At 30.4% G+C, this 23,861-nt stretch overlaps 6 protein-coding genes across 6 annotated transcripts; 1 reads left to right on the top strand and 5 right to left on the bottom strand.

Annotated features, from left to right (window-relative positions):
• Positions 1–709: 709 nt before the first annotated feature.
• On the top strand, positions 710–2,682 carry LOC140860117 (uncharacterized). Its single transcript, XM_073262931.1, has 5 exons — positions 710–1,002; positions 1,122–1,198; positions 1,434–1,545; positions 1,631–1,786; positions 2,558–2,682. Exons 1-4 carry the CDS (start codon positions 737–739, stop codon positions 1,758–1,760), a joined length of 585 nt encoding a protein of 194 aa, XP_073119032.1. The 5' UTR covers positions 710–736; the 3' UTR covers positions 1,761–1,786; positions 2,558–2,682.
• LOC140867617 (protein trichome birefringence-like 37) lies at positions 2,534–4,757 on the bottom strand. Its single transcript, XM_073272678.1, has 5 exons — positions 4,316–4,757; positions 3,920–4,091; positions 3,657–3,832; positions 3,270–3,428; positions 2,534–2,819 (listed from the first exon to the last, which is right to left on the bottom strand). The coding sequence occupies exons 1-5, from the start codon at positions 4,579–4,581 to the stop codon at positions 2,534–2,536; spliced, it is 1,059 nt and encodes a 352-aa protein (XP_073128779.1). The 5' UTR covers positions 4,582–4,757.
• Positions 4,758–6,133: 1,376 nt separating this feature from the next.
• LOC140867613 (senescence-specific cysteine protease SAG39-like) lies at positions 6,134–6,941 on the bottom strand. The gene is made up of 2 exons (XM_073272675.1): positions 6,509–6,941; positions 6,134–6,423 (listed from the first exon to the last, which is right to left on the bottom strand). Exons 1-2 carry the CDS (start codon positions 6,939–6,941, stop codon positions 6,134–6,136), a joined length of 723 nt encoding a protein of 240 aa, XP_073128776.1.
• A 2,986-nt stretch (positions 6,942–9,927) lies between these two features.
• LOC140867609 (senescence-specific cysteine protease SAG39-like) lies at positions 9,928–11,098 on the bottom strand. Its single transcript, XM_073272672.1, has 2 exons — positions 10,666–11,098; positions 9,928–10,520 (listed from the first exon to the last, which is right to left on the bottom strand). The coding sequence occupies exons 1-2, from the start codon at positions 11,096–11,098 to the stop codon at positions 9,928–9,930; spliced, it is 1,026 nt and encodes a 341-aa protein (XP_073128773.1).
• Positions 11,099–14,809: 3,711 nt separating this feature from the next.
• Positions 14,810–15,929, bottom strand: LOC140867604 (senescence-specific cysteine protease SAG39-like). The gene is made up of 2 exons (XM_073272666.1): positions 15,494–15,929; positions 14,810–15,402 (listed from the first exon to the last, which is right to left on the bottom strand). The coding sequence occupies exons 1-2, from the start codon at positions 15,927–15,929 to the stop codon at positions 14,810–14,812; spliced, it is 1,029 nt and encodes a 342-aa protein (XP_073128767.1).
• Positions 15,930–21,708: 5,779 nt separating this feature from the next.
• Positions 21,709–22,472, bottom strand: LOC140867600 (vignain-like). Its single transcript, XM_073272665.1, has 2 exons — positions 22,397–22,472; positions 21,709–22,298 (listed from the first exon to the last, which is right to left on the bottom strand). Exons 1-2 carry the CDS (start codon positions 22,470–22,472, stop codon positions 21,709–21,711), a joined length of 666 nt encoding a protein of 221 aa, XP_073128766.1.
• Between the last annotated feature and the right edge of the window lie 1,389 nt (positions 22,473–23,861).

Below are 23,861 nucleotides of genomic sequence, written 5' to 3'. Positions count from 1 at the left end.
AACAAGTTTGCTTGTTTCGAGCTCCAAGATGATATCTTTACAATAATGTTGCATCAAATTACCAAGAATGTCAAAGAACTTTGTTTGGTATACATTTATTGACTACGTAAGCTTATACTTGGAATTAGCAAAACTAAAATTGCTATAATTTTTGGAACCGATTACATGTAATATAATCAGTATATATTCAGTACAAGGTACACCACGAAATGAGATTTTAATATGATCAAGAAAATTGTGATTAGGACATACTAATTACAATGGCATTGCACGTACTAGAATTGAGCGGAATTAACAACATAAAGTTTCCAATAAAATAAAAAATATTTATCAGATGATATTATATATGGATCAATTTTGCGAGAAAAAATTCGAATTTGATTCGATTTATGAAAATATATTATTTTTTACGGACACTAAATATATAATGATAATATTTTCAAACTCTAAAACTAAGTTATTATGTATTTTTTGTTAACAAATTTGTGACAAAAAAAATCTACATATACTTATTTTTAGAAGTTATAAACACTCCAGAGATTCACACAAATTGCTTAACAAATTTTTAAATTTTTTTTTTAAAAAAAGAAAACCTACAAATTCTTATTTTTTAGAAGTTACGAACATCGAAATATGATTTATTTTGAGGAATAAAATAATCGAGACGATGTAAGGTGGACTACAAGATTCAAACCATGTAGGCCTTTAGAGCCGAGTCTTATAAAGTTGGTGAAAAATGAGCATTGGAACCTTCGCTGCTAAGTCCCAATTTATGAGTTCTGCCCTCAGTAGCCGCCTGCCGTTCGATTTCACCCCACTTCCGCATTCAAGTTACAATCTTGCACCGGCAAACAAGAAACCAAAATTCCTCTCGCGCCGGATTACAGTTATTGGATCTTCCATGGACAGTGAGCAAAGTACATCTAAAGCTGTTGAAGCAGTGCCTAATTCTTCGATCAAGCTCTTGTTTGTAGAAATGGGTGTCGGCTACGATCAACATGGGTAATTCCCCTTTTCCCGCCCTCTATCTCACGCGCACACAGATTCACGCGATACTATCATGTATTTTTGTTGGACGAAAAATATTATCCGAATTTTAAGAGGCGTTGATCGAAAAACAGGCAGGATATAACATCAGCGGCTATGAGGGCTTGCAGAGATGCCATTTCTTCTAATTCGATTCCGGCATTCAGAAGAGGTAACCTAAATTTGGCAAGAATTTTTACAATTACCATTGAAGGAATTGTTAGCGAGATGCTTGTATTGAAATTTAGGTTACCTTCTTGCTTTCGGTGTAACTCCGGGACTGAGTAGTTATGGACTTGTTCATTGTGGGTTTCTCTTGTATCATGTTGAAGTATTTCCTCTTCGTCTATAAAATTGCTCAGCTTTCTTATCTACTGGAGTATATATTTCTGGTTTGCTGGATTCAGGTTCCATACCTGGTATTTCCTTCGGTGAGATGAAGCTTCAGATTAAATTGGGAGTTCCACGATCGCTTCAACACTTATTGGACATCGAGAAGGTCAAGTCAATTTTCCCTTAGTAAGTATCTTGGACTTCATTTATGGGGTTAAAAACGCAAACTTTGTGTGTAATTGAGCATCTTTGATTGAATCACCATGCATAGTGGAAAGATAACAAATGTCGAGGTTGTGGATGGTGGACTGATATGCTCAAGTGGTGTGCACGTTGAAGAAATGGGAGATAAAAATGATGACTGCTACATTGTAAACGCAGCCGTTTATGTTGGTTACTAAATTTCTGTGGCAATCAGTTCTAAATGGTTGGTATTTCTTTTAATCCTCTCCAACACATCAAATGCACCGATATCAATTCACAGTTTCTTCTTTCTTGTTGCTCTTTTTTTAGATTATGTATAATTGATTTAACTATATTCTCCTGTGAATATTTTTTTAGTGTTGTTCATGCTACTTTCCTATCAGAAATATTACTCAATTTCAGTATAGAATAAATCTGGGGAGGTCCAATATATATCCATCTTATCGGCTAAATTATCTCCGGCTCAAGTTATTTGTTTTGGTCAGCTTTGTGCTTCTCCGCTAAAATCAGATCAAAATTTCGATGTGACCTCATATCCTGCAGGAAGCTAGGATAGTTAAAATAATAGTGAACAAGTGTTCTTTGGTCCATCTGACTGCATTCGCTACACAGTGAACTTTGGTAATGAGTTTTAGCTTTTTCAAGCAAGTTTAAAATCTGTTGATCGAAAGATTATTGATTTTCAACTAGATTGATGCTTATTTCTTCAGTAAATTCCTGACATTAGCAACTGAGGGGTTTTGTTCTCACTAAAGTTTACTATAAGTGTTTGTTTACCTAAGTGGTCCAGTACTACTAATGGATAAATTGCAACCCTAGTCTCAATATATCAGAGAATGAAATTTGGTAAACAAAAAATTTTGATTGGGGTGACTCAAATTATCTTGTTGACCCAGTAATCACTTTCCATGATACATCTTAAAGAAATGTATGGGCACATAATTATCTATTATTTGTTTGTTGATCCTTCTCACTCACGAGTGCTGGCATACAGAAGCTGGTTCCACGTATCAGGCAACCCGGGGAGGCACCAGTGGCTGCAATCCATACCAGGATGTTCACTGTATTTAGAAGGGTGACCATCTTTCCTTAGCTGTGAGAGAGTTGTCACATCAAGCAGGTAAACTGGTTGTCTCAGTGTGTTCAGTACTTTCTTTAAGACCTTGACTGCTGGTGGTGTCCCTCCTGGATATGTTGATCCATTAATTGGTTGTTGCTCTCCACCACAGTTTGATTTTGAACCCCATTCATTTCCCCTGTTTGACATGATTAATTTGGTTTTGAAACCGCGACCAAACCGTTGATGAAGATTATTTTATGCATAGTGTTTTTCCCTTACTCCCGTCGAAAGGATGAGAGATAGTTTCATTTTTCCTCTGAAATCTGATTGTGTAGGCAAATATCGCAATGTTGTAACTTGTAAGCCTTTTGCTACTATGGTTTCATGAGAATTTAAACTATGAAATGACACATTTTATGTAAAAAGGCCATAGTAGTAAAAGGCTTGCTCCACACATGTAACATCTGTTTCTTTCATTTTTTTTTTCAATTAATTTTTTAAGCTGATCCTCCCCGCTCTGGGGATACCATGCATTCTGTTTACATCTATTTTAGTTACCAATCAAATGGAATGTCGGGTACGTCCTAGAAACATAAACAAAAAAGTAAAAAAATATATAATTTGAAAGCTGTGGCAGATGACATACAGATAGTGCGTGGGAGAAATCCCCTGAAAGAATACTTTTGTTTTAGAAGGATTCACATTCTGATCAACCCATTTACCCCAAGTGCTCAAGCCCTTTGAAAATGCGACTAGACGGTCCATATCTTTGGTTATGTTGGAACCATCTTGCACAAAATCCCACCTGCAATTTCATGAATAGAATATGGAGATTGAATAGATGATAATTATTTATTAGAGTGGTGACTATTTCTGCCTATTCTTTATTTTCTTCTGGCACGCTATTTTCATGAGGTGAATAAATTTGTATTCTTTTAAAGCAAAACTTCCTATCGCATTCGCATGCATATTGAATTCGGCTAAAAGTTCATTAATGCATGATATCACCCTCTGATTAAAAGTCAGATCTTACGGTTGAGAACTTCCACTGTGTGTCCACCAGTGCCATGTATTGAATATCAACATATCCATCCCTCTCCATGCATTTCCTTGTTGAATCGAGTCCACTTTTAGGACTCGTCCCACCGATTCTTGCACTATATCTACCAAGTATGGTGTCCGGTACAGAAATATGGTCACTTGATTATCCTGCACATAATTGATTCATCTTGATTACATATTCATGGCCTGTGAGAGAGCAACGCAAGGTTGAATCGACAAAAGAAGCAATCTGACCTCGAATGTGATTTTAGATATTGGGCCTTTTCTTGTGAAGGTAGTCTTCGCCTTGGGAACCGCAGCATGTAGCAAACAGGCTAAAGAACTCCACTGATTTAAACTTAGGGAGTCACCAACAAACATTATATTTTTCCCTTTCCATCTTTTCAAGAACTCCGCACCATCAAATCTATAGCCAAGATAAAATTCACCGAGTCTCTTACATTGTTATGTTGGCCGATTTGTGCATAAAATTTATCAACAAGTTATGTGTGTGCTATGTGTGACTGACTGATAATTTTAAAAGGGAATATAAACATAATTTAATTAACATATGTAACATGTTATTGAACTCAACAAAAATTTTTTATAGAGTCTAATTTGATTTTGCGAATTAAAAAGAAGTACAAATACCTTGGTAAGTTGCATGAGTGGGGTTTCCAAGAGTAACTTAGGTACTCGGTATCAGGTCTTCCAAACTTTTGGCAATCGAATTGTGAATCTATAAAAGGGCAACTTGATGAATCGTATAGCGGATATGAATTATCAATCTCCCAATGTCCAGTAAACCAATCGCACTCCTTTGCTTCTGCAAAATTACTCACATTTTGCATGAAATTGCTTGCAAATAGGACTATTCCGATGAAAGTTTTTAACAAGTATTGGAACTTAAACTCCATCCCTCTCTTGCAATTCAGATTTGAGTTCTACAAGAGGTGTTTATAAGATAAAAGGGAAAATCTGGTCCAAGAAAAGAAAACCAATAAAATCGAAAATCTCAGTGATATTGACCTCATTACAGCAATCACCGTATCGTTAATGCGATATTCACATAATGCAACGATTCAGGTGCAAATTTTAACGCCCATGCCATATTTATTTTGATTCCAGTTGACTTTGACTTCATAAATTAATTCTGCCATTTATTCACTTTGTAACTTTCCATTTTATGGCAATTTATTGTCCATTCATAATTAATTTTGGTCTATAATTAAGATTGAAAAGACGGGTTTAGTTCACCTACCTTGAGAGTATTATTCTCGTGATAAATCTAATGACTATCATTAAATTAAATTTATTTTTATGTGAGATTAAATATGAATATCACATGTTTGGACTAATGGTGATAATTAGATCTATACTACAGGCGATCCCACCCATAAAATGTTGAATTAATGTGAATTTAATTCGGCAGCTCATTGTTTTATCAACTTCATTTATTATTTCATTTTAGTATGATAATATATTTTATTCTTATATTTTAAATTTTATTATCATGGCATTTATATAATTGTTTATGCAAATTTATTTGATAATTGCTTTATAAGTTTATAATTAAAATATATGATAGATGAAAGATTTTATTTCATTATATATTGAAGAAGTTTGAATTGTGTCAGATGAATAGTCTATAAAATAAATAAATGATTTTAATAAATCAATATTGTATAGGATTCGGAAAATTCTAATAAAAGATTTATAGTAAGAAATAAATTAAGATAAAAAAATCCAAAATATACTTGATTTTTTATTTTTATTTTTATTACGATTTGTTTCAAAGTCAAAGATTTATTAGGAGAACTGTAGAACAGATATTATACGTTTATTTGTTAAAATCAAAGGAGTGCATTTAAATTAAACAATTGACACATGAGTGTGGATTTATTTGGTAATTAATTAATCGATGTTGTGTCCTCTTATTATAATAATACTTAATTAAATTTCTAATAAAATAGTTGAAATGAAATTATAATTAAGAAGAATAAGGTCAATAGTTACACATGCATGATTTTGATTAATATTCTTATTTGAATGTTCATGTGCACGGAAATTGCTTCTCATATTTATATTATTATATATGAAGTGTCAAGATTTTTGTGATACAAAAAACTTGTGTGGGGGGCAGAAACTGAAGTACTGCTCGATAATACGTGAGTTTTTGTATTCTAAGATTTGTTGATTATGAATAAAAATATCATATGCTCCACGAAGTTTATGCTGTGGGATATGTAAGAAACATAGCTAGGCCACACATGCCTACTACCTCATCGATATCCCTCTCCAATCTTATGTATCCATCCTTTCCCCACAAGAATTTTTCAGCAACCAATACTTTATAATACCGTCTTCGCTTTTGCCGTATGAGTGATATTTGTTCCACATTCACCTGTTAAAACTCCGCTCTTGTAGAACTGTAAGAGACTTGCGTCAAGTTGCACGCTCACTGGTTGATTAATTAGCCACTGCCATTAGCATAGCGGTCTCATTGTTTGCAGGTACACGTTCGTATCCTGTGATCTTTGCAGCAAGAGAGGATGGCTTATCAGATTTGCAGGTTCCTTCTTTCTTCTGGTAGGGATAATCTTTATCTGAGGACAGACCTTTGTTGCGCTTGACGAATTCAAAGGCATGCATGCTCGATACTGCCACCTTTAATTTGCAACCATTGGAGGCACCATCGCAGTCTATTATATGCTGCTCCGATAAAGACTCCAAAACACAGGATCTGATCCAAGAAATGCCTTCGATAGTGCACGAATTAGTAATCGATATCAAATATATATAGCTTAGTTAAATGTAACCATACGGGTGCATGTGTGTGCTAACCACAATTTCCTTGGTTCTTGACTGGGGTAACAGCGCCTAGCTCTCTCCAATCAAGGCTGCAAGGTACTCGTCTCACATTTTCATATCTAAAATTAGTTGACACAGAAAATCTTCGATATGATGGCATAGAGTTTCTTGTATACATGGAGTGGAACTCTTCTTTCGTTAAGTCTGCAAATTCGTTGATTCCAAGCTCGTATGTGTGACTTTTGTCTCTGTTGAAATTTTCTATGTATTCTACGTTATCTTTGAATATCTTAAACCGCCTCTCTGTCTCCTCCTCGCTCAGATAGTTGCTCTTGTTTTGAATCATCCAGTTCTTGTGTTTTATGGACATTTCGTGGTCTTCTGGTGTAAGAAATGTTGCTTGATGAGATGGTTCTTTGAAAAGAGACATGAAAATGATCAAACAACTTGTCTGAATGGAAACCATTTTCTGAAGATATGATAATCCCAAAAAAGCATAGTTCAATAAGGCCGATACATGTTGAGTGTCTATACATGTTATAAGTTTAAGATGTTGCCATGGGCATGACTCGGAAATAGCAGTAAGTTTTGCACAACTTACAAAGATTGGCTTTCGACTATCGACGGAGAAAATGCTACTTTGGTGTGTTTGCAAACAAACTTACTTTTGTTTTGCTTTATAGTTACGAAGGTGAAAGTAAATAGTTTGCATTAAATATCTTTTTCTCCCAAAATGCTAGTTATGGCCCTTTTGGGTGGGGGTAGGATCGGGTCAGGACCGGTCCCATAACCCTCTTACGCGATTGCTGTACCGATAAGAATATATTTTTTTTCCTCCTAATCCTATATCCGAGAAGTGTCGGGACCCCAATGTTCGGGATCCCATCGAGGGGTAATCCCGAAAAAAAAAAATTTTAAAAAAATTGTATGAAAATATATATTTTTTAAAAATTCTATGAAGAAACTCAAACAATTTCTTAGTACATTACAAATAAATTAAAATTTTTTTGTATATAATTAACAATTAAAAACTAAAACATCTTCTTAGTAGATTACAAATAAACTAAAACAACTACTTGGTTAATACAATAAAAAACATATAATTATTCAGAATAATAAAAAAACAAAATGAAAATTTTTAACTCAACATTAATGAGATAATTGCATATACTATCTCTGTGAAATCATGAAATTGCTAAAAACTCCTTATGAATATAAACCTCTTGTGTTTTCAAATTTTGTGCACAAATATCCCTGAAAATACGTACGGGCAAGAAGTTATATGCTCAAATTTTGAAAACACGGGGAGGTATGTGCTTAAGAGTAAAAAAACACAGGGAGCTAGTAGATCATTATTTTTTCATAGTGGATTTTTAGCAATCTCGATATTTCACATGGGTAATGTATGTAATTACCCTCAACATTAATATTAAAACAGATAAATATAAATATAAAAAAAATAATTATTTGATAGATAATTATAAAGAGTAACACTCCTGTGAGACAGTTTCATCCGTGAGACGGGTCAATCCTACCCATATTTATAATAATAAGTAATACTTTTGGCATAAATTTAATACTTTTTAATGGATAACCCATATAAGAGACCCGTCTAAAAAAATGACCTTTGAGACCGTCTCATAGGATTTTTTGTGAGTTATAAAACATTAATATTAAAACATATAAATATAAAAAAAAATTTCTATCTTTTTAATTAAAAAATATTATTAATATATTTGGATCGGATCGGGTCGGTTCGAATTGTTGATCCCGATTCCAATCTCAATCCCAATCTCAATCCCGACCACTCGGGTCGGAAAAAATTCGGGACGAAAACATGTTAGAAATCAAAAAGGGTCGAAAATTTTGTCAATTTTCCCAACTCTAGTTATATATGGGGATATATTTCCTCTCTCCCGATCGGGATATCCTCACTTTATCCAAAGAAAGAAAACTGGAATCGTCATACAAACTAAAACTAGGGTAATACAATTAGATTGATTGTTGGAGATTAATTCATTATCCTTGGTACTATTATCAATTTTAGGAAAAACTGCAATTTTGGTCTTTTATGTTTGTCATTTTGCGATTTTGGTTCTCTATGTTTTCATAATTCAGTTTTAGTCCTACATGTTCCGATTCTTGCCAATTTCAGTCTTTTTTCTTTAAAAATGCTTACGTGACACTATACACATCAGCTCCACATAAACACTGCAATGGTGTCACATCGAAAAAATGACTAAAATTGTCAAAAAAAATATAAAGATAGTGAATTAAAACTGACACATGAAAACATAAAGGACCAAAATCGCAAAGTGACAAAATTACAACCAAAAATGCAATTTTCCCTTAATTTTATAATAACTAGCCATAATGCTACATAACATGGATGCGTGTTCTTATAAATAGTATTAAAATATTTTTAACAATTAAATTTTAGTGAGTTGAAACAATATTAATGGCTAAGAAATTGAATCAAGATTTATTAATGATGCCTTAACAAAGCCGATTTATGGTTCTAGCTAGCCTTCGTCTCTTATGTTTCAAGATTTGTGTTTCTAAGAGCTCACCATCTTGAGGGGCCTATTAAAATATATTGTATATATTTTGTATATTATGTTTTCTTATTATTTGTAAACTTCAACTTTCTTCGATTTTTTTGTTGTATATAAACATCTCTGTATTCGTTTTTTGAGATATATAAAAATATTATTTTTTCATTAGTTTTTTACACCTAACTCCAAATTTATCTAGCTATCACAAATTAATTAGACGATTTTGTTCTTCGATTGAACTTTCTCAAAAGAAGAAAACTTTTATGCTTTATTTATTAATAATTCATTATTTGTTTTATATTTTTATTTCATATTATATAGTGTTAAATTTTCATATTTAATAATTATAGAAAAATAATATTACTAAATATAATGCCATATTTTTTGTAAATATCATAATTAAACTTGAAAAACAAAATATATATGTACCACATATAATATTCATGTATTAACTTACACACAAAAGTGTGTGTCCATCCACTAGCTAGTTTTAATTTAAGCCATCCAATTTGTTTTATTTAATTCTTAATTGCCATCCATATATGTCCCCCAAATTTTAATTTTCATTTATTGATCCTTTCTCATGTCTGATCCAACCCCCCGACAAATTTTTATCATGTCGGAAAATGTTTGGCTATCTATTAATTAATTTAATTTGTTGAAGATTCTCAATTTCTCATGACGATGGATGATTGTGCTTATATCTGCTGATAAACTCCATGCAAGATTTATCATACAATGAAAAAAACTGGCTCCAGTATATTGAATAATTAAGATAACATTTAATTAATTATCTGAATTTGATAGTCGCATGCAGAATGATCATTTAATGCGAGTTCATATAGTCTGATGAGTTGGAGCATGCACCTCACATTGTATGCATAAAAAATGGTTGTTTCAATCAATAACCGGATATGAGGCTTCCATGGCTATCCCGCAAAGCCCTTCCTTAGCACGAACATCTCTCTCAAACTTCACATATCCGCCTTCGCCCCATTCTGTGCCCCAAGAGTTCTTCACAAGCCAATATTTTTTCCCGGTCTTGCTTTTTCCGTATCCAACAACTGTGACACCATGATCTAGATCAGTTCCACACTCACCAGTATATATGCCACCTGTGAAAAACTGGAAAGCCAGTCCTCTGGCATCAATGGCCACAGATACAGGTTGCTTTGCCACCGCCTTGAGTAATGCCGACTCGTCTTTAAACCGCACATTTTCAAATCCCGTGACCTTTGCCACTCTTGAGGATTCTTTTTTGCTGTTACACTTGCCTTTTTCTCCTTTGTATGGATAGTTGGCTTCTGTTGAGAGGCCTTGGTGAATTATGAATTTGAACGCTTCGTTTATATAACCTCCGCGGCACCCCTGATTCATCTTGTTGAAATCACAATCCATGATTTCTTGTTCGGACAATGATACTAGTTTGCCTGTTTTAATCCCGTTGATTCCTTCCGTGGCTGCAACTGCTGAAAATGCCCAGCAAGACCCTGCATGTGTTGTGTATGCATGCATGAATTTTCTACTTAGAGATTTCAATTGTTATCTAGGAAAATAAAAATGTTAGGCAGTCAACCAAAGTCCAACGTTAGAAGATCAAGGAAAAATCATGAGTTAATATAAGGAAAATCTCACCGCAGGTAAATTGATTCTTCACAGCAGTAACAGCTCTTTTTTTCCTCCAGTCAAGGCTTGCGGGAATTGCAGTCACATTTTCATGTCTAAAGTTGGTGGAAAATGTTTTGTGGGGGGATGATCTCCTGTATCCACCGCGGGAAGCACGAAACTCTTCGTTTGAAAGATCTGCGAATTCATTGACGGCAAGTTTGTAAGACTTAGTTTCGTTGAGGTTAAAAGATTCGATGAAGTGCACATTGTGCTTGAATATTTTGAATCTCTTGGCCTTCTCGACTTCGTCGTTGTATACACGACCATGTTGCTTCATCCATTGCTCGTGTCTCTCCGCCATGTTTCCGCCTGGAACGCTTCTAGATGTTGCCAGAGATGAATACATCCCAAGAACAGACACAAATGCAAGAAAAATTATTTTTCTGAATTGGAAAGCCATGGTGAATAATTATATATATTCAGTTATCTTAATTGTAAGATGGAGATCATGAACAGGCAAGAATTGGGGTATTTATAAGTTGTGAATTCCTTGCATGTATTCATTTTGATCATGATTTGTGGAACGAGTCTCCATGGGCTAGATTTGAATGGAGAAGATCCCGCAAGTTTTCACTCTCATATTTAATCGACTTTCACTTAAATTAATTATTATGCCATTATTTATTCGCATTTGCAACTTTAATCCAATTCATGGTAATTCTTTGTTCATTCATGCATGTTGCCCCACTTAAAATATAACTATATTATTATATATCAATATTATAATCTTAATTTTATTTTTAACAATAATAATAATTTTATTTATTTTTATGCATGGTTTTCATTCGTAATATTAATACTTTTATTTTATTTAATTTTATATATATGATATTTTGATAAATTTAATTATTTTTTAAATTATGTAAATAATCAATTAGGTTCTTTTTAAAAAAAATTTAGGGGTGAGCATTTGGTTTAGGATAATACATTATGTTTGGACAATATTTCCAAGTTCTTCGTAATTCTAAAAATACGAATCACATAAAGTTAGCTAGATCCGATATTAGACTCGGACCTAAGACTACGCTCGAGAAGGAATGTAAACATTAATTATAGATTTTATTTACCAAAAGTCATGGGAATCAGACACCAGATCTAGATCAAAATGTCAAAAAGAAAGTAGTTTTTCAAACCCAAAAAACTTGGATATATGATATTTTGATAAATTTATCTGTTCTTCCCTCGCATCTTTTACATGGGTGCCTGGAAATTTTTTTTTTTGGCTCCAAAGTCTTGTAACGAAATATATTCCTATTAATTAATAAAATTGCAAGCTTTTCTGTCAAAACAAAAAGAATACAATTTAATTTCATGATATCAAAATAAAAATTATTCAAAAGTACTACTTCATAATTCAAAGGATCTCGGTCACCGCTGAAAATTTTGCATCAAATATAATTGTTGTGTTCTAAACTATTAATTGATATCAAATATAACTTAGAAGTGTTTGACTAAAGTTATTAAAAACTCTTACAGCTTTGGAGTTTATAAGCTGTTATATCTTATTTTAAAAACAAGCTCTTAAAGTGTTTGGATGAACTTATTTTAAACAACTTAAAAATATTGATGTGTTTGGTATTATAAGATCTTTTTATTGTCGAAATTACCAAAAAAGATATAATACTATGAAAGTAATGTAAATAATATAATGTACATACAAAAATAGTTTTAAATTTATTATAAATGCTAAACATATATTAAAAACTAAAATTATTTTTTATTTAATTTAGAAAAAAATTGATAAATTATCTACAAAAATGAGCAGAGGACATGGTGAGAATTTAATAAAATATATAAGGATAATATGGAGAAGTAAAATATCAAAATAAGATCTTTTCTAAAAAAAAAATAAGGGTGTCCTTACTTTTTTAAAAACAGTTTATAAGCTGTCAAACAACTTATTTTGACAACTTATAAGTTGTTTGACAAAATAATTGCCAAATAAATTGAAAGAACTTATAAGCTCTGAAACAACTTGTAAGCTATTTTCAAGAGCTTATAAGCTCAGCCAAACATCCTCTTAGTTAAATATATAGAATCATATAATTAGCAACATATGATTACCCTCTATCTATCTTTACCCCATTTATGGATGTTCTCAAAAGATATTCAATTGCTTCCATCTTCTTTCCTCATGTGGTCATGCAAACAATTTACTCCAAACACGAAAACTTATCGCAAACATCCATTGCTTTATAAGTAAGTGTAAGAACGAGTGCTTGCTGCTTTACCAAAAACTATAACTTATGGTAATTATGCAAATCAAATCTTTTTAACCGCACAACAACCCAAACACTATGGTTCGATCGCTCTACCAACAGAAACAATTATTGCACTTCAACAATCTCTCTCCCAATAATTGCACTCATTGCAATTATCAATAGGAATTGAACTCATGACCTTGACTTTGATATCAATTGTAGGACCGAACGTTTCCCCTTCAACAAAAGCTATATCTGGTGTTAATGGTGCAACTCAAATCTTTTAAACCGCACAGCAACCCAAGTGTCATGGTTCGATCGCTTCCACCAGCAGAGACAATTATTGCACTGCAATAATAAGCACATCGTCAAGTTTTTCTGACTTGTTATACAATTAAATCATGTTGATTTCTCATATTGTAAGTTATGAAATTGCGTGATTTCACCGAAAAACAACCATTTTTTCATTAATTTTCTTCATTTGCTAATTACTCATAATTGATTGTTGCATTGTTGTTTTATTCATTTATATTTCACTAATTTATCGTTTTCTCCTACATATATATATGTTTATTTTTGTCCCTTTTTGAGTTCATTATTTATTCGTTTAGACTTTACTTTATGAAATAATTTAATATATTATAAATTCATCATATCCTCTTTAGATTTATTGTCTAGATTATTTATAATAATATAACTTAGTAATTAAATATCGATCTCTGTGGGACGATCCAGAATCAAAACCATGTTCATTACAACTTGACCTGGTACACTTAATTACTAGTCCCAATCAATTTAGATGCTCAGTCTTGTTAATAGTTAATTTACATTTTGTCTTGTAATTAATTTCAACTTTTTATTTTTAATTTATGGTCCTATATATGGCGGATTTGCAATTTTAGTCCGCGTGTTTTTTTTAAAAAATTCTGATTTCTTTTTACATGAGTTCGTCGGGTTTGCTAAATTTTTTTTTGCGACGAGATAGGGGTGTTTAAAATTTGGTTAAAAGAAAAGACATAAATACAAATCGAAAAAACCAAACATCAAACAGAACTTTTTAATTCGGATATAAATGTTAAGATCGATGTTTATATGATTCGATTTCAAATTATATATGTGAAAATTTAATTGAATGAAAAAATAAAAATTTCATTAGATTAATAATGTTATTTATATTTTTATTCAGATTATATATTTTATTTTATGATATTTAGTGAATTAAAAATCATTTTGAATTTTTTTTAAATGATGGTTGTTTATTTAATTTATTTAGACTTTATATTTAAAGTTTTAGGCAGTGGGATACTCATACAATATCATCCTGGATTCCAATCATTTCTATTTATGCAAATAAATCATATTGTAAATCAATTATAGGATTATTTTTCACTTAGGCAGAATCAATTACGATCAATAGGTCGATTTTTTTTGTAATGGTTATATATAAGCTTGCACACCTTCAATATCATATATACAATATTTTTTCTCAATCAACTCATACTCTACAAATTCTTACAAAGTTAATTCCTAATCGTCAGATCACTGATATGTGATTTAAGATCTCAACATGCATGCATATATATAATATGTTTTAAATACTTTAAGACATCCAATTATTTGTTTTACTTAATTCATGCCAGCATGCATGATAATAAATTTTTATCATGTCTGGAAATGTTTGGCTGGCTATTATTTTGTTGAAGATTCTCATGACCAATGATGATCAATGTGCTTATATTTTCGGATAGTTGCAAGCAAGATTTATCACACGATGAAAAAATTGGCTCCATTGAATAATTAAGATAACATTTCATTATCTGAATTTGGTAGTTGCAAGCAAGGTTAACTCATGCATACAATTACTAACTCATCCATCAAATTAAAAATGGCTCTGGAAATAATAAATTGTTTCAATCAATAATTGGATAAGAGGCATGCGTGGCTATCCCGCAAAGCCCTTCCTTAGAACGGACATCTCTCTCAAACTTCACATATCCCCCTTCGCCCCATTCTGTGCCCCATGAGTTCTTCACAAGCCAGTATTTTTTCCCCGTCTTGCTTTTTCCGTATCCAACAATTGTGACACCATGATCTAGATGAGTTCCACACTCTCCCGTATATATGCCGCCTGCGAAAAACCGGAAAGTCGGTCCACTGGCATCAATGGCCACAGACACAGGTTGCTTTGCCACTGCCTTGAGTAATGCAGACTCGTCTTTAGGCGGCACATTTTCAAATCCCGTGATCTTTGCGACTCTCGAGGATTCCTTTTTCTTGTTACAGATGCCATTTTCTCCTTTGTATGGATAGTTGGCTTCTGTGGAGAGGCCTTGGTGAATTATGAATTTGAACGCTTCATTCATAAAACCTCCGTCGCACCCCTTATTATTCTGTTTGAAATCACAATCCACGAGTTCTTGTTCGGACAAAGATACCAGTTTGCCTGTTTTAATCCCGTGGATCCCTTCCGTGGCCGCAACTGCTGAAAATGCCCAGCAAGACCCTGCATGCATGCATGACTTTTCATGTAAGAACGAGATTTCCAATTGTCAGCTAGGAAAATAAAATAAAAAAAGCATGAATTTTTGTCTCACCGCAGGTAAATTGATTCTTCACTGCAGTAACAGCTCTTTTTTTCCTCCAGTCAAGGCTTGCGGGAATTGCAGTCACATTTTCATGTCTAAAGTTGGTGGAAAATGTTTTGTCATGGGGAGATGATCTCCTGTATCCACCGCGGGAAGCACGAAACTCTTCGTTTGAGAGATCTGCGAATTCATTGACGGCAAGTTTGTAAGACTTGGTTTCGTTAAGGTTAAAAGATTCGATGAACTGCGCATTGTGCTTGAATATTTTGAATCTCTTGGCCTTCTCGACTTCGTCGTTGTATACACGACCATATTGCTTCATCCATTGCTCGTGTCTCTCCACCATGTTTCCGCCTGGAACGCTTCTACATGTTGCTAGAGATGAATACATCCCAAGAACATAGACAAATGCAAGAAAAATGATTTTGCTGAATGGGAAAGCCATAATTATATATATTCAATTATCTTAATTGTAAGATGGAGATCATGAACAGGCAAGAATTGGGGCATTTATAGGTTGTGAATTCCTTGCATGTATTCATTTTGATCATGCATGCATGATTTATATATATGGAACGAGTCTCCAGGGGATAGATTTGAATGAAGAAGATCTCGCTGCAGTTCTGACGTGCCATTGAATACAATTTTTTATGATTTTAAAATAAAAATTATTCAAAAGTGATTCGTTCACAATAATAAAGATTAATCACACTTGCCACCGAAGATTTGACTAAGACAACATGCCTTAGTACTTTTACAAGATTTACGAGTAAATCAATCTTCATATCTAATCTAATCTATTATCTATTATTTATTATCTATCTATTTCTATTATTATTATTATTATTATTATTATTATTACATTACATATATAAATATAAGTTGAATTGTGAATTTACTCATATGTCTTTCTCTCATTAATACATTCAATTTAATGTGTTCTTTGTTTTATTATTATTATAATTATAATGATAATGTATTACATATATCTATTTTATCTATTATATATCTATCTATTTTTATTGTGAAATCATTTGTAAATTTACTTGACTACATTTTTCTCATTATTAAATAATTAATTTATTTTTCTCTTTCAATAATTTATTTATGTGACTATTAAATTTTTTTTATCATATTTTCTAATTTATTTTATTTGATTCTATAATTCACAGATGAACAAGTACATGAATTACTAATAATACTCTTGTTTGGTTTGAGTGATGGTATAAGTAATACATAGATAAATAATATATTGTAATAAAAAATAAATAAGAAATGATATTTAAAATAGTATTGGATTTGATTGATAGATTATAGTTTATTTGATTTGATTGATTAAATTTTATATAAAAATATTAAATGACTATTTTGTTCTTTTTAGCAATAACTAAAATAAAAATTATATTATTTATAAGGGATAATATAGTAATTTAAATTCAATGATTTGATTGATGTCATATAAATAATTAATGATTTGATTGATATAAAATAAATAGTTAATATATGGATAAATAATATAATGAAAAGAACGTGAGATGAGATGAGATGAGTTATACATATATTAGTAATATATTGAACAGAACGGTGCCTTATAAGATAGTATATGAATACTTGAAATAAAAAAGTTGCATTGTTTACTTTAATTTTTCTAATCTATCTAATATCTACTTTATTTCAATTTTTTAATCTATCTAATATCTATTTTATTTCTATTATTAACATATGAGTAACAATTTTGAATTAACTTAAATTTTTTTATTTTTTATACACTATTTTTCTATTGTACACTTTCATATTTTTGCAATAACTATTTATTATTTGCTCTTTTTCTTATTTGATATTTATTATTTGCTCTTTTTTTATTTTATTTAATTTTTCTTGCAAAATATATTTAATCATTTATTACACACTATTTTTCTGTTAATATTACAAGATAATCGTAAAACCGAATGCATGTCTCTTTATGTGGTAATGGTGCAACTCAAATATTTTATATCGCAAAACAAGGAATCTTTTTATTCTATTCGTGGCAATCAACTACAAATTATATGTTTAAATAAAATTATATGTCTTTTTTCAGATCTTCTAATTTTTTAAATTATTTATTCTTCTTGTAGTCATTAACCATAAATTATATGTTTAAATTATATATTTGAATAAAAATATAACTATATCATATTCATGTATTTTGGTTTCCAAATATCTAAATTGATAGGCACAGACGATATACAAATGTACTACAAAAATCTTATCTTTAACTTTGCTGAAGCTCCTAGCAAGCAACACACTATGATAATGAAATATTAAAAATTTTGGAAAAGATTATTTCCTCATACAACTTATTCACAACTTACAAAAGATACAATAATTGTTTATGAAAAAAAGTAGCACAAGCAATATTATGAATTTGATCAAACATTTTTTGAATTATGGGTCCAAGACTTGAGATACACTATAAATGTTTGAGTCTTTTGAATATGATTTATTCCAAAAATGGTGACGACGATAAATGTTTCTGTACTAGGAACATTATATAACAAATAGTACAAATGAGATATGCAAAACAGTTTACTAAATATATTCTTTATCTTTTGTAACCGGTGAATATTTGTTAATGACTATTACTTCTTTTTTAACGGTCATCTGACATATTCTGTTGGAAAAAATATTATGTTGCATTTACTACTGTCTACTGATAATCGTGAAAATATCAAATCATCAGACCTATATATATTGTCTAACAGGAGAGCTACAATATAAATCAATATATTTTTAGTGAATTTTTCGATATTAAGATTCATAATAATAATATTTTGACATTATAAATATTTAAAAATATCACACAGCAGCCCAACCGTTATGCGGTACAATCACTCTACCAAACAAAGACAATTATTGCACTCCAAAAATTTTTTACACATTATTTTTTATTGATCTATTATTTATTATCGATTATATATATATATTAGTATTATAAATATGAGCTTCAATTATCATTAATTTAAATATCATTATTTTGTTTGCAGTACTATTTGAGTTGTAATTATGAATTTAATTAAATATTCTTGTTTTTATACATTGTTTTTCAATAAATTTTACAAAATAGTATATGAATAGTTAAATAAATTTTTTTGCATCATGTACTACTTAAATGTCTATGTTTTTTTATACACTATTTTCTACTACTGTTAAGGATGATACTTGATCCAAATGCAATCGAAATTTTTTTTTCTCCACACAAATAGTGATTTTGAGATTCATATTTTTATAACTTAAATTTATGCATTTATTCTAAGTTTATATATTATTTAATCTATTAATTACTTGATATAATTAGATTAGAATTATAATAAAAGAAAAAAAAAATCCATGCTCAATTCTTAAGAAGTTCGCTTACTTTTCTAATACTTGAAGATTTCGTGATGTTTCATCACAATTCACGTTTTTTAGAACCTTGTTTTAAGTCATTTGTATCAGTATAGTGATAGGTTAACACATTTATTATAATTTATAAATATTATTATCTCTTTAAATTAATATATTATTTATATTTTGTGTGGTATAAGTTTTGACAAAAGGAAGAACGATAAATTCAATTAAGCAAATTCACAAAGTATGGGGCAAAAAAAACTATTAAAAAAAAAAGACTGCGTCAAATAACAAGAAACTCGATGCTGCTTGAAAAATCAGACAGAAGAAACGTTAACAAATATCTTGTTTATAAATAAAGACTCATATCATTTTCATTCTATTATTTCTGATCATTTCTCATTTTTTCCCCTAAATTCAACTCTTATCCTTTTCAGATGAATTCAACATAGAATTGACCGATTTATTTTTTTTAACATATAATATAATTATTAATATAAAATATTGGTTTCATTGTTTTACCACGTACAACGCACGTGCAATTATGCATAGTATATATATATATATATATATATATATATATATATATATATATATATATATATATATATATGTGTGTGTATGAGAAAAACAAAACATAATATATATTATTATGTTTTGATTATTCTCTTGGAGTAAAAATTATTTTGGTATATAAACTATTGATAAAATGTCAAATTGGTACATGAACTATTGAAAATGGTTTAATTGGTATATGGCTAAACTCAAAAGTCAATTTTGCCCTTTACTTAAATTACTTTTAAGTTGAATATTATTATTAAATTGATTAATTGAACTACATACATATTTTTATCTTTTAAATTATTGTATTAATTATAATTTTAAATATAAATTCATATTTACTTATTAATATGCTATAAAAAGAAGATTATATATCATGTATACGAAAAAATATTCAACGCAAAATTTGTAGATCATAAATAAAAAAGCGCACATGCATATATATATCATTTTTAATTTGATTAATATAAATAATTATATTATAACATAGATAAACAGAAAAATATATTTTATTATATATTTTAGGAATTCGGACATAACCATTTTCAGTTCCCATATGCTTGTAGTACAATCCAACCATGATTCTAATAAAAGATCAAACATTCAAACTAGTACTATTATAAAAATATGAGTTTGAATTCTAATTTTACATTAGTATCCCTCAATTTGATATAGTAAAAGTTTTTATCCAAATTTATATATAAAAGTTATATAAATGAAATATCCATACAAAATTAATTATTAATTTTTGTATATATAATAATTATTATGACTTTGAATTGCGATTTTACTTTATTATCCCTTAATTTGGTACATGCAAAGTTTTTATCCAAATTTATATATTAAAGTTATTATAAATGAAAAATCCATACAAAATTAATTAATTTATGTATATATAATAATTATTAGTAAAACTAATAACTCCATATATACAACATTAAATAATAATAAGTATTATTAATACTTATAATAATAATAATAATAATAATAATAAAAATAAAATTTCATTGCATGAAAACCCATACAACATTAATTAATTGATGATGACGATGTTAATAATAATAATAAATACATATAATAATTATTAGTGATACTAATAATAAAAATAAATAAATAAATGTGATTACGTGTAGATATATCTCATAAAAAAACAAAGTAAGTGTAAATTAGTTTTATTGTATATTTTTCGTCTAATAATATAAATATATGTATTATTAATATTATAAAAGTGTAATAATTTTTAGTAATAATAATTATAATAATAATAAATACATAAATTAAGAAATATCATTGCACGAAAACCCATACAATATTAACTAATATATGATGCTAATAATAATAATAATAAACACGTAGAAATAAAGATTAATATCTAATAAAATGGTTTGTTCTCATAAAAAATAACTTCATATATACAACATTAATAATAATAATAATAATAATAATAATAATAATAATAATAATAATAATAATAATAATAAATACATATAATAAGTATTAGTGTTAGTAATACTAATATTAATAATAAATAAATTAATTAAGAAATGTCATGCACGAAAACCCATACATTATTAATTGATGGTTATAATATTAATAATAATATTGCACATAGATATATCTCGCATAAAAAAAAACTTTAGTATGTGTCAAAGGAGAGGGTTGAAAATTTATTTAAATATTACGTTTGGTTTATTTACAAGAAAAATGTATGTCTAAACGTGAAAATACTTTAAAGAACCAAACAACAAATCACGCGTGTGTGGTGGGATGGTTGGGGATATTGGGGGGAAAGAAAACCCAAAAGTTAATGACTTAAATAAATAAACAAGTATATTATATTATAATAGCTCAAATAAATAAAGTAATAATATCACAATAAAAAAAAACATGTAAGTGTCAAATAGACTAAATTACATCAAATTCGATAATGACAAAGTTACATGAAAATAAGTGATGATGATAAGATTGATGAATTTAATCGAAAATAAAGTAGAAAAAATAAAAGATAAAAAAATTGAATGATTAGAAAATTGAACAAGAAAATGATTGGAGAAATCACGGTTGTGTTAAAATTATTGAAATAGAGATGAAAAAAATGTTATAACATTCATTTGCAAAAAAAATTGTGACCATTCATAGTGCATTCAAGTTTGATATCTACGTGCAACACACACATCTGTTTTACATAAATAATTAAATATATACACGCATAAATCATAACAATTACAATATAATACACGTAATTAATATTTAAACAGGATACATCTTTTCAGGGGGCTTGTATATCAGCAATATTATAATTTCACACAGTTGGATAAGAAGATTGCATGGCAATTCCACATAGCCCTTCTGCAGCGCGCGCCAATATCCCTTTCCATTCTAATGTATCCATTCTCGCCCCACGAATTTTTAACCAGCCAATACTTAGTTCCGTCGCTAGTTTTTCCGTAACCAACTGCAGTAACGCCATGGTCTAGATCAGTACCACACGCTCCTGTAAAAACCCCACTTGAGTAGAATTGGAAATCGGATCCTCCAGCATCAATGGCCACAGAAACTGGCTGGTTAGCCACGGCTTGCAGCAACGACGACTCGCTGTTGGCCGGGACATCTTCGTAGCCTGTGATCTTGGCAACATGGGAGGACTCTTTATTAGAGTTGCATGTTCCATCCTCTCCATCATATGGGTAGTTAGCTTCTGTGGTTATGCCATTGTTTCCGATTATGTATTCGAATGCATAGTCCATTAGTCCACCATTGCAGCCTTGATCTTCACTTATGTCGCAATCCACTAGTTGTTGTTCGGACAGTGAAATCAATTTTCCTGTACTAAGCTGGTGGATTCCTTCCGTGGCTGTAATAGCTGAAAAAGCCCAGCAACATCCTGTATTTTTCCCCAAGGAACTTGCAAAATCATCCAAAAATATACAGAAACAAGAATTTAGTTAGTATTATTAATATCTAATGGTTTGTTTTACTCACCACATTGTCCTTGGTCTTTAACTCCTGTAACAGCTCCCTTCTTTCTCCAATCAACACTCGGTGGAACTGCGGTCATGTTCGCATATCTAAAGGACGGAATTGTTTTAGATGACTTCTGGTTGAAGCCTATTTTGAATCCATTATGTGATGCTTGGAACTCTTCGTTGGTCAAATCAGCAAACTTGTTTACTGCAAGTGTTGGATCTCGGATCTCTATCGTGCCCAAAACGCAGCGGAAGTTTAAATTTAATTTTCACGTTCAAAATTTTCTTGGACACTCATATGGTTTAAATTAATGTACGTAGGGAGTTAAGAGATTTATACCTATCAATCATAAAAGATTGACGATGGCTCCAACTATTTCGAAAATAGCTCTTGTTGTAAATCCCTACGAACAATCAACTGGATGTTTCCTCCTTTCTTCAAATCAGGTCCACAACCGGATTTCCTGTTCCTCTTCTAATTCGCACTTAAAAGAAGAAAAAATTTAACGAAGAGAAAAATTGAATTTAAGAATTGATCGTATCAATTCTTCAGACCAGAGCGAAACAGAGAGAGCAGAGAGGAAGCCGAATGAAAAACCAAGCAATCAATCTCTCTATTATTGCAATTCACAATTGCAATGTATTTAATGAGTTGTCTCCCGACAACTCATTAAATTATTTTTCTTTTTTTTTTAATAATATAATATATTATTATAAACATAAGGTCTCACATCCATAAATATATATTTATTATATATATCCATATATATATATCGTATATATATATATATATATATCTATATATATGCATTTATATATATATTGAGTGAGTCCTTAAATCCGAGTCCAACTCGAAAAAATTAATTAAACTCTTTTAATTAATTTTTGCTCTCAAAATTTCTATAAGCCTTTATAAACCATTTATAAAGCTTATCTATCGATCCAGTCAAATTTGTTTATCATAAATTCAACTCTTTGAATTTATTATCTCAACGGGAACAAGAAAACCAGTACTTGTGTAACCCTCAATGGTTCAGGGATACAACTAGCTGTGGGTCCAGGCTTACCCTTATTAGCCTCATTCTATGCATCAACTCCTTGATCATAAAATGTCAGAACTCATTTCTGATTTAACCCATCGAATCATGGTAAGAGCGTTAAGTAGCACCGCCCCATGATTCCCTAGGTATCACTGATAGTGCCTGCAAGAACCAATCGATTATGGTTAACGTACAGTACAGTCCCTTCATCTCATATATCCCGATCGAAACTGCAACCATTGGTTCATCGAGGGTTGCATGTGAATTTCGATAACGATGTGATGTCTTTGAGAATACATAGTGGCATCGCATGTGTAACTTGATAAACACTTTACTCTACTACACATCTTACACTCTGGCCAGAGATTCCATGCACTATTATCTCATTTTATCACATAGGATATCTACACCCATAGGTAAGCGGTGAATCCCCGACTACAA

This window comes from Henckelia pumila, chromosome 4 (assembly GCF_033568475.1).
Source record: "Henckelia pumila isolate YLH828 chromosome 4, ASM3356847v2, whole genome shotgun sequence".
In the NCBI taxonomy this organism is placed as follows: domain Eukaryota; kingdom Viridiplantae; phylum Streptophyta; class Magnoliopsida; order Lamiales; family Gesneriaceae; genus Henckelia; species Henckelia pumila.
Note: the sequence above shows the minus strand (reverse complement) of the source record. Positions and strands in the feature narration are given on the sequence as shown.